General features: G+C 38.7%; 2 protein-coding genes across 3 annotated transcripts in view; one reads left to right on the top strand and one right to left on the bottom strand.

Moving 5' to 3' along the window:
• ZC2HC1A (zinc finger C2HC-type containing 1A) overlaps positions 1 to 15,640 on the bottom strand; it is a 234,526-nt gene that overhangs the window by 96,008 nt on the left and 122,878 nt on the right. The gene's annotated exons all lie outside the window — the stretch shown is intronic.
• IL7 (interleukin 7) overlaps positions 4,384 to 15,640 on the top strand; it is a 54,252-nt gene continuing 42,995 nt past the window's right edge. For both annotated transcript variants that reach the window (XM_060128012.1, XM_060128013.1), the window contains exons 1-2: positions 4,384 to 4,751; positions 13,195 to 13,334. In XM_060128012.1, coding sequence (XP_059983995.1) covers positions 4,742 to 4,751; positions 13,195 to 13,334 — 150 coding nt within the window. In that variant the 5' untranslated portion in view covers positions 4,384 to 4,741. The remainder of the gene's footprint in view (positions 4,752 to 13,194; positions 13,335 to 15,640) is intronic.

The following is a 15,640-nucleotide window of genomic DNA, read 5'->3' as shown; positions in this document are numbered from 1 at the left end:
CTTTCCTACTTCTTCAGAAAAACCCAGTTTTAGCCATTAATATATAAATATGTTCTAGTACCTCTCATACATGAAAACAGAAACTTCCATTACGCTTTACATGCCTTTCAAACCATTATCTGATTCCTTTTATCTTCACCAGACATCTTAAAGAGTTGTCTACTCTCACTTTCTTTGCATCTTCCCTTAACGTCTCAGAAACTGGAATATTGCGTCTAACTACACTGCTCTTCTCAAACTGTTGTCATGAGGACCATAGACAATCTCTACTATGCCAAACTCAGTGGGCACACTTTTCAAACTTCATTTTGTTCAATCTCTTTGTGACATTTGGAAATACTGACTACTTAATCTGTTTTGAAATTCTATCTCCCTTTGCTTTCTGGGATGCTAATACCTCTCCTACTTCACGGCCTATTATTTGTCAGTTTGTTGGCACCTAATTCTCCATCTACCCTTAATGCCCATGTCTCAAGGTTTCTCCTTGCACTGACTGTCTCTCTCTTCTCTCTTTGAAGTTGCAGGTTGAATGATTTCATTCATTTCCATGGCTCAAGCAATCATTGATAATGCTGACATACACATTTCCAGCAGTTCCTGATATTTTGATGGGGCCATTTTGATTCAGCCTTCAGAAGAAACCTTTTTATTTTCACTCTTGAAATGTTTGAAACTGGTAGTCACATCCTATCCCTGGGCTTCATCCCATGAAATTAAATATGTTTCATTGTTGAACTCAAATCAGTCATATAATGAATGCTTAAACATTACAGTTTCTAGAAAACAACAGAATGCCCAAATCCTTTTATGAAGCTAAGAAAATTGGACAAAAATGGCCCTGGCTCAGTCGAATATAATATGAAGAACAAACACTCCAATTATGAATATAATTGCAAACTTCTAAGTAAAATATTTACAACTTGAATTAAGCATTATGGTAAATTTGTGGTTTATTCAGGAATGCAACAACAAAAAAACATTACCATGTAAATAGATGCTAGGCAGTCATTTGACAAAACTTAAAATTCATCCTCAAGCTCAGGCTTGAAAATCAAACATATCTGATTTAGAATTATAGGTTATTCACTTATAGCTATCTTTCCATTGGATGTAAATTAACCTATTCTGGAGGCTAGTTCCACTAATTTTTAAAATTAGTCTAGACTGCTTTAATCCTCTGATTTGAAATACATCTCAAACTTTCCTTTACATAATATTCTTTATCCTTGAAATTACATGTTTAACATCTGTTTTCTCCACCAGACTGAAACCACCTGAAGACATGCCTTGCTATTCACCATGTGTAGCTTAATATGTGTGATTATGCATGACCAATTATAGAATTTGTGGAATCCAATGCAAAGTGAAAATGAGAGTCTCCTTGTCCAAAAATAATTAAGAATTTCAAGACAGTGACTGCAGAGCATTAAATCAAACCCAGAGCCCTTTCTAAGCACAGGTCCCATGTGTTCTATACAGAACACATGCCCATGAAGAAGTCCTTCGTGTGTGTGTGTGTGTGTGTGTGTGTGTTTGAAATATGTTGAATATTATGCCTGGAAAATTAAGTTACAGGAACTTCAGAAAATATCTATAGACAGAATGATATCTAGCATTCAGATCTCAGACTACAAAGAATGGTCGTATTAAGTTGGGTAAAAATACTACAGATAATTATCAAGAAAAGGTTTTTAGGTTACCCATAATAAACTATTTAGATTGAAGATTGTAGAACATTTAAAAAGACATTAGTTAATCTTTAACAATTCTCTCTTTAAGTTGATATTCATATTGCTTTGTTTCCATTTTTTTCAGTACATTGTACTAATCATTCTGAAAATGTCTTCCTTCTTAATGTTTATAATTCATAAACTATATACTACTTTGTTTACATATTGGCTTTCCTGCACAATTCTTGTGTCTACGAGTGAACATAAAGGTAACCATTCCATTTCTCTATTATAAAACATTGGCATATAAAAATTCATAAAACATTTCTTTTTTCCTTATCTATCTGTCTTATGAAAAATAATGTTCAGTTTATCAAAATAGCAAACACGCATTTAAGACTACATTTGGATTTTTTTTCAAATGGTACTAATTCTGTCATAGAAGAAAATAACTTGATGTAGTTAGAATGTGCCAATTTTCATATAACAATAAAAATGCCAAACGCTTTACGAATATTGTCTTCAGAGTGATTCTTCACGTTTGGGGTCAGAGTCCAGTGTGGAATTTACATCTCCTCTCCTGGAGCTCTGAATAATTTCCAGTCATGCTCCCCAAAAGTTCAGTTATGCACAAGCCCTTGTTCAACCAGGTTTTATGATGATTGCATGAAAAAGGAAGATGGATTTCCTGTTGAGCAAGTTATTGGTGGATGCTCTTTTATCTGTCCCTGAAGTGTTAAAACAATTTTAAAAACCTGCAGGCTGTGTGCAATTACATACCTCAATGCTGCTGTCAGGGATTTTAAATAAATCAATAGTCAAGCTAGTTGTGTTTAGTTACAGCATTCATTTTTACCAGTTACTCTGGCCTCCTGTTTCTCTACTCCCCACCTCCAGGCTAGGTTCCAGTCAGATGGAAATACTTGGCTTTCCCCACCACATTCTGCCTCCTGTTCTCATTTGTTTCCCTTGTTCTCTTCCCCTTTCCTCCTATTCCCCTCCTGCCTTCACATACTTTCCCTTCCACACATGTTCTCGCTCATGCATCTCACTCAGTTGTCCCCTCTCATTCCGTTACTTTCTGCATGGCTGTGTGCTAGATGTTGTTCTAAGTGGAAGTCAGCTTGGCTGAACGCAGGGAGGACAAAGGCCATGGGTACCAGAGGGAGTCACAGATGACAGCGGGGCCCAGATCACACAGGGCCTTGAAAGCCCAGTGTGCAGTGGGAAGTGGCCAGAGAGTGGTCACAGAGGGTGGCAAATGTAAATAAATATGCTGCTGCTATGAAGAGAATGAAAAGGTTGTGGGCAAGAGTGAAAGCTGGAAGATCCCCTAGACAGCAGGGTTTTAATGGTTTACCCTTAGGCAATTCACAGAATAGATTCGGGATTTATTTTAGAGGTACAGTTGACAGGACTTGCCTGTGGGTTGGATGTGAGAAGTGAGACTAAAAGAGAAATAGGAATCCAAGTTTCAGGCTTAAGCAACACCGCCTCACTCTCTATTTCATTGTTTTTCTCCCTTCTTTCTTTTCCTCTTTTCTTCATTCACACTATAGCAGCTGGAATGTTCACATGGCCAAGTTAATTGACCTGCTCGGGTCTCAATTCAGAATTCACAAACTCCAGAAATTTTCCCTGAGGTCCCCATACTGGGGCAAAGGCACATTCACATGATATGTGACCCTGTCTCTCTCCTGGCATCAATGTCTACATTGTTCACAGGACTTCTAACACAGGGGTCCAAGTGCGGACTCTAGAGCTGGTTTACAGTAGGTTTGTGTCCCAACCCTGTTACTAACCAGCAGAGTGAATCTGGCAGATACTTAAGGAAGTCTCAGTTCCTGCGTCTGTGAAGCGCAGATAACAAAACTGTCTACCACACAGAAAATTTTGCTTGAGATGACATACATAAAAGACTTAGCACAATACTGGTACAGAGCAAATGCTAGATAAATGATAGCCATAACACTATTATCACTGTGATTACTTTACATTACCCACCTTCATTTAAGCAGGATTTCTGCAGAATATCAGAAATCAAATGAAAACAGAAAATACCTAAATAATTCAGACCTAGAAAAAAAAATTAACCCTTCTGTAACAGACAGTCAAGATGGATAAGTTGATTTATTAGCCAATTCAGATAAATGCACACGAGGCAGTCATTGTTACCATCTATTGTCAGTCTCCACTTTCTCCACCTAATTTGGGCTTTGATTATCAGGTCCAAAGATAGCACTTACCAGATTAGGTGGACACACCGAGTTATTTTTCTTTGAGGTCTCACCTGGGCAGGTGCATGTACAAAAGACAGAGAGGAAGGAGACTAGAGAGGTTAGAGAGGCTGAGGGCGTGGCCCGTGGCCCTCTTAATCATTCTTTACTTCCTTTTTTTTTTTTAAACAAGACGACTGACTTGGCGTCGTCCACCACCACATCCGCGGCAAGAGCTGCGACGCCTCCTCCCTGGCGTCCGCTTGCAATAGCCCAGTTTTCGCCCTACACATCTGTGGCTTCTGTGGACACATTAGCAACCGATGCTTTTAGATCCTAGTCGCCCGCCTTTGCCAAGGCGGTTTAGAGGTCATCTGGAAAGTCTTTGCCTCGAATCGCCCCGATTCAGGCTAACTCATTCCTTCTGCGGTGCTTTGGGACTCCGCGCCCTCCTCTGGTCCTGGTCCAGGTGCACAGGAAGCGCTAGGGGAGGACGCAGGTGACCAGGAGAAGGAGGTGTGCGGGGAGGTGAAGGTGCCCCAGTGATTAACTCAGAGATCGAACCTGCAGACCAAGCGCAAAGTAGAAACTGAAAGTACACTGTCGGCTGATCCTACGGAAGTTATGGGAAAGGCAAAGCGCAGAGCCGGACCGTGGTGTGTGACGCCCCCCCTGGGATGGATGAAACAGCAGGCGCGGCGTGGGTAGGAGGAACCAGCTGCAGAGACTGCCCTAGCCGGCACGGACTCCCGGCAACTCCGCGGAAGACCAGGGTCCTGGGAGTGACTATGGGCGGTGAGAGCTTGCTCCTGCTGCAGTTGCGGTCATCATGACCACGCCCGCCTCCCGCAGACCATGTTCCATGGTAAGCGCTCCTCTCCCGGGCGCATAAATTCGCTCGCGCGGCACGCCAGGGTACTCTGGGACATGCTGCGGGGCCCCACGCCCAGGCGCGTCCGGGAAGAGCCCGGCGTTGCACTTTGGATCTGCGGAGAGCCCTGGCTGCTCTGCCCTTGGGCAGCCGGCAGCCTCACCCGAGTACTCTGGCCCATCACCACTTGCACCTGGGGCTGCTGAGCCTGGCGGGCTGCGTGGGAGAAGCAGTCCCCGACGCCTGCTCTCTGTCCCGAGACCGGGCGCTGCAGCCTCCGAGCCGCTCAGCGGTGGCAGCCCGCGCCCAGATCCCAATGCTCTCCGTCAGTCTCCCCTCGCCAGCGCTGCCCGCTGTCAACCCGGCGCCCAACCCACCCTCCCCGGGCTCCTGGTCGCGCCACGGTACTCACAGGTGCCCCGGGATCGGCGAGGATCTGGGCTCTTGCAGCTCCAACCCCTTAGAGAAGCGAAAGCGAAGCTCCCACGGGACACGCTTTTAAACCTCAAGGGGACAGGTCTCTGGAAAACCCCGTTTTTCCTCATTGAGGCTGGGAGTTTCCAACTGGGGCTGTACCTTGTGTCTTTTGCTGGGAACCCAAGTGCTCGGGCTGGCACAAGGCCACTTTCGGGTTTTGGTTTCTTTCCTATATGGGTACTCATGGACGGAGGCAGGATTAACAGGCATAATTCTAAATTCTAGACCCTTGCCGAGATTTAGTCTATTTTATCTGTGCGAAATACGGACTTAAAATGGACAAGGGCAGAGATGAGGCGAGCTGGATTCCCGTTGGCAGCCATATGGCCAAGGTAACGGGTCCAAAAGCTGACGGGAAGAAAAAAGGGGGAAAAGAGATGTGAGTGGAGAGGATTTGCTGAGGGAAATTCTACTTCTTTATAGTAAATACTTCCTTAAGCAAAAGGAGACGGGTGCGGGAGGGTGCCAGAATGGGGAGCAGATTGTTCTTGTGTTTGATGCCTGGTCTGTGCCCTTTCCTGGCGGCACCGTTAGATCAAGAGACCTATCCCTACTCACAGGTATTAAAGCATCAAAAATTGTCATAGTCAAGAAGTACCTGATCAGTAGCAAAGTAAAGGGGGGTGGGGAGCGGGTTTAGCGTATAGAAGATTTGTAATGGGCGTCCTCCAGAACTTTAATATAGAATTAGAAATTAGGTATATTCCTGTTTTCCTTACAATGCCCATGGATCTCCTGCAATTGCTTTTTCCTGAACCACTCCCAGATCTAATCTTTCCATCACCTCTGATCTGGAGTGGAGAGGTAAAACAAGAAAAGGAAGCTAAGGTGCCCATTACTAACAAGGAACCTCTATTTCCTGAAGTATATCTATACCAATCGTGCATCATAAGTTATCAGCAACCAAAATATTAGAATTCTAAACTCCTAATAATAATAATTATGAGTGACTTTGATAATGATTTTTTTCCAGTAGAGTTCACTAGAAGCTTAAGGATAGGGTTACCTTTTTTTTTTTTAACATCTTTAATGGGGTATAATTGCTTTACAATGGTGTCTTAGTTTCTGCTTTATAACAAAGTGAATCAGTTACACATATACATATGTTCCCATATCTCTTCCCTCCTGCGTCTCCCTCCCTCCCACCCTCCCTATCCCACCCCTCCAGGCGGTCACAAAGCACCGAGCCGATACCCCTGTGCCATGCGGCTGCTTCCCACTAGCTATCTACCTTACGTTTGTTAGTGTATATATGTCCATGCCTCTCTCTCGCCCTGTCACAGCTCACCCTTCCCCCTCCCCATGTCCTCAAGTCCGTTCTACAGTAGGTCTGTGTCTTTATTCCTGTCTTACCCCTAGGTTCTTCATGACATTTTTTTCTCTTAAATTCCATATATATGTGTTAGCATACGGTATTTGTCTTTCTCTTTCTGACTTACTTCACTCTGTATGACAGACTCTATGTCTATCCACCTCATTACAAATAGCTCAATTTTGTTTCTTTTTATGGCTAAGTAATATTCCATTGTATATATGTGCCACATCTTCTTTATCCATTCATCTGATGATGGGCACTTAGGTTGTTTCCATCTCCGGGCTATTGTAAATAGAGCTGCAATGAACATTTTGGTACATGACTCTTTTTGAATTTTGGTTTTCTCAGGGTATATGCCCAGTAGTGGGATTGCTGGGTCATATGGTAGTTCTATTTGTAGTTTTTTAAGGAACCTCCATACTGTTCTCCATAGTGGCTGAACCAATTCACATTGCCACCAGCAGTGCAAGAGTATTCCCTTTTCTCCACACCCTCTCCAGCATTGATTGTTTCTAGATTTTTTGATGATGGCCATTCTGACTGGTGTGAGATGATATCTCATTGTAGTTTTGATTTGCATTTCTCTAATGATTAGTGATGTTGAGCATTCTTTCATGTGTTTGTTGACAGACTGTATATCTTCTTTAGAGAAATGTCTATTTAGGTCTTCTGCCCATTTTTGGATTGGGTTGTTTGTTTTTTTGTTATTGAGCTGCATGAGCTGCTTGTAAATTTTGGAGATTAATCCTTTGTCAGTTGCTTCATTTGCAAATATTTTCTCCCATTCTGAGGGTTGTCTTTTGGTCTTGTTTATGGTTTCCTTTGCTGTGCAAAAGCTTTGAAGTTTCATTAGGTCCAATTTGTTTATTTTTGTTTTTATTTCCATTTCTTTAGAGGGTGGGTCAAAAAGGATCTTGCTGTGATTTATGTCATAGAGTGTTCTATGTTTTCCTCTAAGAGTTTGATATTTTCTGGCCTTACATTTAGGTCTTTAATCCATTTTGAGCTTATTTTTGTGTATGGTGTTAGGGAGTGATCTAATCTCATACTTTTACATGTACCTGTCCAGTTTTCCCAGCACCACTTATTGAAGAGGCTGTCCTTTCTCCACTGTACATTCCTGCCTCCTTTATCAAAGATAAGGTGACTATATGTACGTGGGTTTATCTCTGGGCTTTCTATCCTGTTCCATTGATCTTTATTTCTGTTTTTGTGCCAGTACCATACTGTCTTGATTACTGTAGCTTTGTAGTATCGTCTGAAGTCAGGGAGCCTGATTCCTCCAGCTCCGTTTTTCATTCTCAAGATTGCTTTGGCTATTTGGGGTCTTTTGTGTTTCCATACAAATTGTGAAATTTTTTGTTCTAGTTCTGTGAAAAATGTCAGTGGTAGTTTGATAGGGATTGCATTGAATCTATAGATTGCTTTGGGCAGTAGAGTCATTTTCACAATGTTGATTCTTCCAATCCAAGAACATGGTATATCTCTCCATCTATTTGTATCATCTTTAATTTCTTTCATCAGTGTCTTATAATTTCTGCATACAGGTCTTTTGTCTCCTTAGGTAGGTTTATTCCTAGATATTTTATTCTTTTTGTTGCAATGGTAAATGAGAGTGTTTTCTTGATTTCACTTTCAGATTTTTCATCATTAGTGTATAGGAATGCCAGAGATTTCTGTGCATTAATTTTGTATCCTGCTACTTTACCAAATTCATTGATTAGCTCTAGTAGTTTTCTGGTAGCATCTTTAGGATTCTCTATGTATAGTATCATATCATCTGCAAACAGTGACAGCCTTACTTCTTCTTTTCCAATTTGGATTCCTTTTATTTCCTTTTCTTCTCTGATTGCTGTGGCTAAAACTTCCAAAATTATGTTGAATAAGAGTGGGCAACCTTGTCTTGTTCCTGATGTTAGTGGAAATGCTTTCAGTTGTTCACCATTGAGGATGATGCTGGCTGTGGGCTTGTCATATATGGCCTTTATTATGTTGAGGAAAGTTCCCTCTATGCCTACTTTCTGAAGAGTTTTTGTCGTAAATGGGTGTTGAATTTTGTCAAAAGCTTTCTCTGCATCTATTGGGATGATCATATGGTTTTTCTCCTTCAATTTGTTAATATGGTTTATCACATTAATAGATTTGCATATATTGAAGAATCCTTGCATTCCTGGAATAAACCTCACTTGAGCATGGTGTATGATCCTTTTAATGTGCTGTTGGATTCTGTTTGCTAGTATTTTGTTGAGGATTTTTGCATCTATGTTCATCAGTGATATTGGCCTGTAGTTTTCTTTCTTTGTGACATCCTGGTCTGGTTTTGGTATCAAGGTGATGGTGGCCTTGTAGAAGGAATTTGGGAGTGTTCCTCCCTCTGCTATGTTTTGGAAGAGTTTGAGAAGGATAGGTGTTAGCTCTTCTCTAAATGTTTGATAGAATTCGCCTGTGAAGCCATCTGGTCCTGGGCTTTTGTTTGTTGGAAGATTTTTAATCACAGTTTCAATTTCAGTGCTTGTGATTGGTCTGTTCATATTTTCTATTTCTTCCTGATTCAGTCTTTGCAGTTTGTGCATTTCTAAGAATTTGTCCATTTCTTCCAGGTTGTCCACTTTATTGGCATAGAGTTGCTTGTAGTAATCTCTCATGATCTTTTGTATTTCTGCAGTGTCAGTTGTTACTTCTCCTTTTTCATTTCTAATTCTATTGTGGGTTACTTTTTATCCTTTTACTTTGCTACTTCTTTTGGGAGTTGAAGTAGTTGAGCACGTACTATGTGGTCCTCAATTGTGCTATCTAGTTTAGATAATTTAATCATATTTGAGGACACAAAAATGGAATAGCAATAAAAACAGAGAACTGAGAAAGATTAAAAAGCCTGAACAAGTATAAAGGAGGGTTACACAGGGTACCACATCAGTGTTGCAATACCTTAAACAAAAATGGAAAATGTTATTTTGTAGGACCAGCTTACATGTTGATGTCACACATGTGATGCGAGATTGCTTTCTGGCCTCATCTCTGACACATAACCTAACGCAATAAAGCAAATAATCAGTGTCTTTTTTCCTGAAATAGGAGTACGTGATGCCGTGTTTCAGGAATTGGCCAAGGAAACGCTGTAGTGAGATTCATCTGGAGGAAGATGGACTTTTGTACATTTCCCTTGACTACACACATGCAGTTATTTTTATAGGAAGCAGTGCAGCTCAGCGGCTAACAGCTTAGTTTCTAGACTCTTGGATTTGAATCATGCCTCTTATAAGACATATTTTATATGGGGGAAAATGTTTGGGTCCCAGATTCTCCATCAGCAAAAATGTTAGTGATTGGTAGTACTTACCTCAAGAAATGGTTATGGGATTAAATGAAATATTGTATGCAGTATTCTAGGATAGCTTCAGAAATGTCTTTAACTGTTGTTTATCATGGGACTTGTGGATAGAATTTATAATCCAATCTTAATATGTTTGTGGAATGTATTAGAATTCTTTATGTGAGCATAATCACATTCATTTTTGTAATCTTAAAAAGCTGATTTTCATATAACATATGGTTATTGCCTACTGTTTATTAACTTTTTTACTCACTTGTGCCAATTGTTCATATTAAAGCCAAGTCTTATATATTCAGATAATGTCTTTAATTCCATCTTAAATGTCTTTTGACCATTTCTTTAAAATCTCAGTGAAAATAGGTCTATATAATGTCTATAATAGACAATCAATAAACACTGATCGGTCTTAAACACTAAGGAAAGATTGGATTTGAAGGACTGTTGAAACTAATTTGTTCATGTTCACTTTGACCCCATAACTTAAGCATCTGAGGATTAAATGTATTATTTGGCTTAATTTAAAAACCAACAAGATTTTTTTTAGACAGCCATCATTCTGGTTTAACCAAATTCCCTACTGAAAACAAATTCTCCAGTTTCAATCCCTTCCGGAAATCTGAAGAAAATTCCACAAGCCCAAGATTGCCTTGCATTATTCTTTATGGTTTGTCTTTTTTGTAACCTAAGGGAAAGTTCAAGGTGGAGGGAAGGAATGGGTATCTATGTATAATCTAAAACAAAAATAAAAGCAGAGTCCTTTTCTATTGTGACAACAATGTCAAAAGCGGGCTCAAACTAGGCAATATTAATATGTTACTGTCTATGTGGTGTGGAGAAAAGACTTCAATTGCAGACCAAACTGTAAGTCATTAATGAGAAAGCTGGGAACCTCTGAGATGTGGATTTGAAGCCCTGGGTGTGTTTGCAACTTGTTGGTCAGGCGATTTCAAATCTAAAGAGTTATTGTATTTGGATGGCTGGGTAGATTCTTAGAATTAAGGTGCTTGAGAGTTGAAAGCCACATTAAGAGATCATTTAGTCTAAAGTGAAGCTTTTATGAGGCTCTGTCCTTCAGTCAGTCACACAACTCATTGGCATACCAACACAAAACCCTGCGTCTCCCTCTGTACTTTGCATTGCCCTAGTCTATCTGGGGCTAGCCTATTTAACAACAAAGATGGCAACCAAAGACATGCTTTCCAGATAAGGCAAATATTGTTTTAGAATTGAGAAACTAGTTACTCAAAAAAGACTGAATTTTCCACTAAGCCATCATTTGAAAGCATTGACAAAATGCCATACAATGAGTAAATGGGTCGATGTGAATTTTGGGAGCACTAATTACTGAAATTTGGAGTGAAGAGGGCACAACAACTAGTGCTCATAGAAAATAAAACCACCTCCTTTATTAAAACATAAAATGTGGACCTTTGAAATGACGTTTATGTATAATAGTAAAAATGCCTCTTTTGCATTCTAGTATTTAATTATTTTGTTATATTTCTTTTAAAGCTCATTTCAAGTTATATGCTGTATAAATTTTCCTTACCATCTACTTCTCTCAAAGTGTCCCTGCTGGACATCTGTAAGATGACAGAGAAAGTAAAAAGTTTGGCTCTGTGCAATCTATACAAAGCTAGGACTCAGTAAATAATTAGCAATTGATCATTGTTTGAGAATCTTCAGGATGAAGGGACTGTGGTAGAAGAAAGAGAGGTAGGGCTGTATAATAGTACATGGAAGTGGTTTTCATTCAGAAGACCAAAGTGATGACGTTATCAGAAGATAATGGTCATTTCTGATCAAATCCTGGTGAAGTAACCAGCTCAGGTTAGAATCCAGACCTGGCACCTTACTATTTATGTTTTATAAAAAGATTAACTAGCAGGTAGGACCCTTTTGCTCCTTAGATAGTAAGTATAAGGCACTGAACAGTGCTTGGTACATGACAGGTACTCAATTAAAGGTAACTAGCCTCATCATCATTATTAATCTCCAAAGCGAATTCTTGCTCATCATGCATATAGAAATTTAGTGGCAGAGCTATGAATAGACTCCACATCTCATCTTGTTTCTCTTACCTTGTTAGGTGTCAGTGACATATTAAGATTAGATGTAGGATTCATGTTTGTTCCCCTATCTGCTGCCCAGCCTACATTCTCTATTGTAAAAATATAGGTCACTAATGGCACATAACTTACTGGGGAGAGCTACTAATTTTTATATGACAGGGAATGACGTAATAGATGAGAATGTTATGGGAAATTTATGATATATTTGACAGTCTTTAGGTTGTTTTCACAATATTAGTTCCTTGGATTCCAAGGAGTAGTGTTTGTAATCTTAATCAGGAGAAGGCATACATGTGAAATATCTTGCACTCAACAAGAACAGTTAAAGTTCACTTGGGAAAATCACAGGAAATATATTGTCAACAATACTTGACGGTTTACAGAAAGATGCAAACAAGACACTCCAGCAGACTCATGAAGAAATAAAATCAGTCCCTATAAAACCAGATTTTAATGCCTCAGGGAATCATTGGCTTTCTAGCAGTGTATTACTACTGCCCAAAATGATACCATTTATAATTTCATTCCTTTTGATTAACAGTTGCCCCTAAATGAGAAGACTTATTTTAAAATAGATATAAATCATTAGTTTACAGGGTATGAATTTATTTATTGGGTTTTCCTAACATGTCAAGAAGCTAAACAGGGCTGTGTTTGAAGAGAATGTCGGTCTCTGGGCATTTAGAAAAAGAAGATACTGAAAAGATAAGGAGTCTCATAATATAAATATCAACTTTGTCACAGTTCTGAGGAGGGTAAGCCTTCTAGGATCCATCATTAAAAAGAAAGAATATAATCACCGTGCAGTACCATGCAGATAAACTTCCTGCAATGTTGTTTCCAGGAAGCAGCTGGACACTTGAACACCATCAAGTTTTACATAAATATACAATCACGTGCCTTAGATCACAAAATTTCAAAAATGTATAATTGTTAACCTGTAGTTTACCTGTTTTTCTGTTGATGAGGCAAAGAGATTTTGCTGTCTTCACACTTGTTCTGCATATTCCCAAAGAGTTTTATCTGAATAAAAACTGAAAGAAACCTAGACTCTAAAATGTTGTCTTTCTTTGGTAGTTACATAATATTGAACTTTAGAGTTCTTCCTACACTATGTAAAACCAAGTTACATTTTAAAAATTATTAGAAGTAAGTGGTCAGGCCAATTGAAATACCACCATCAAATGATATAATATGACTTATGACATTTAGCTTATTCTTACTTATTGTTGAATTTAGTTTCTTTTAGGTATATCTTTGGAATTCCTCCCCTGATCCTTGTTCTGTTGCCAGTAGCATCATCTGATTGTGATATTGAAGGTAAAGACGGCGGAGCCTATCAGAATGTTCTAATGGTCAACATCAATGATTTGGTATGTGTTTGTTTTCCTCACGTTTTAACTCACTGGGAAAATTTGAAATATACTGTTGGTATGCAGTTTTATGTTCTAATATTTATTTATATTCCTTGAAATAGGCTGCTAACAATATTTCTTTTTAAGTTGGCATTATTATATCCTGTAATAAGAATTCTTTCCTAGACCTCAGACTCCCACAGCTGTCCTTCACTACCAAAATTTTTCTGAACATAACTTAGCATAATTATCTGCATTTCCTCACCTCCCATTGATGGTCCCTGTAAAAACATATTATATTAGGAGAAGGAAAATACCAGAATATAATGTTTTAAAATTATCGTGAAAAAGTTGTATAGTTATTTTATTTTATCTGAAAGTGTGTACATGAATATCCTTAGGTATTTTTATACATATGTGTATATATATAAAATTTGCTGTTATTTTTTTACTTACTATGGACTTTTAAAATAATAGCTATTATTCTTTAGAGTAGTTTCAGGTTTACAGAAAAGTTGAGGAGAAAGTAGAGAATTCCCATATACCCACTTTCCCTCTACACAATTTCCCCTATTATTAACATCTGGCATTTGTGTGCTACATTAGCTACAATTGATGAACCAATATTGATACATTGTTATTAACTAAATTCCGTAGTTGACATTAGGGTTTACTTTTTGTGCTGCACAGTTCTATGGGTTTTGACAAATGCATCAGGTTGTGGATCCACCATTACAGTATAATACAGAATAGTTTCACTGCCCTTAAAACTTACCTGTGCTCCACTGATTCCTCCCTCCCTCCCTGCCTCTGAACCCATGGCAACCACTGATCTGTTATGGTCTCTGTGGTTAGCCTTTCTACAATGTCATATAGTTGGAGTCATGCAGTATGTAGCTTTTTTAGACTGGATTCTTTCACTTAGCAACGTGTATTTAAGGTTCTTCCATGACTTTTTGTGGCTCGATGCCTCATTCCTTTTTATTTTTAAATAAAATTCCATTGAATGGATGTACTACAGTTTGTTTATCCATTCACTGATTAAAGGATATGTCTTGGTGGCTCCTAATTTTTGGCAGTCACGAATAAAGTTTCTATAAACATTCATGTGCAGGGTTTTGTGTGGACATTTTCAACTCATTTGGATAAATTCCTAGGAGAATGATTGCTGGATCATATGGTAAGACTACGTTTAGTTTTGTATTAAACTGCCATACTGTCTTCCAAAGTGTACCATTTTGCATTCTCACCAGCAATGAATGAGAACTCCTGACATTTGGTGTTGTCAGTGTTTTAAGTTCTAGCCATTCTAATAGGTGTGTCTTGATACCTAATTGTAGTCTTAATTAGCAATTCCCTAATGTCATATGATGTTGAACATCTTTTCATATACTATTGCCATCTATATATCTTCTTTGGTGAGGTATCTGAACTCACATCTTATCTATCTTAACAATATTGAATCTTACTATCCATGATCATGGAAATCTTTCTATTTATTTAATTTTTAAATTTCTTTCATCAGAATTTTGCACTTTTCCTTGTGTTGATCTTGTTAGTATTTTGTTAGAGTTATATCTAAGTATTTTGTATTTTTGGTACTTTTGTAAACGGTGTTCTGTTTTGAATTTCAAATTCCAATTATTTATTGCAGGTATATAGGACAGCAATTGACTTTTGTATATTAATCTTGTATCCTGAAACCTTTCTATAATTGCCTTTTAGTTCCAGGAGGTGTTGTTGTTGTTATTGGTTCTTTGGGGTTTTCAACATAGACAAATAAGTCATCTACCAAAATTAATTTTTTTACAGTTTAAGAGCTGTATTAAAATAATGGGATGTGTTGTTTTAACAGTGACCAGTACTTGAAACCCCAAATGACAAAGGAAAACCATCTCAGATGTTCATAAGATGAGAGGAAATTGTCTAACCTTTCCCCTCCTCCACTCTACTGTCTTTTCCGCATACTCATAGAGAAGTGGCATGACACCTTGGGAAATTCAGTGTTATACCTCTTGGAGGGATATGGGAAACTCAAGATGATATGTATTGAACACTGTATCACAGAGAAATGCTGATTTTGTCCACTGACAAAAGAAAAAGTGCTCACTACATGGTAATTGCCCCATTTTATATTTCATTAATTGGGGCATTTTTTGCATTAAATCATGCTACTAAATTAATCATTTTGAGTTAAGATAATGTTTTTTACTTGTTACTTACTCTTATTACCTTCATTTCACAGAGGAAAAATCTGAGACCCAGGGCCACCCAGTTAAGTGGCAGAGCCAGGATCTGAGCCTCTGCTGTTAACCAGCACACTCTCTTGC

This window comes from Lagenorhynchus albirostris, chromosome 17 (genome assembly GCF_949774975.1).
Source record: "Lagenorhynchus albirostris chromosome 17, mLagAlb1.1, whole genome shotgun sequence".
NCBI classification, from domain to species: Eukaryota; Metazoa; Chordata; class Mammalia; order Artiodactyla; family Delphinidae; genus Lagenorhynchus; species Lagenorhynchus albirostris.
Note: the sequence above shows the minus strand (reverse complement) of the source record. Positions and strands in the feature narration are given on the sequence as shown.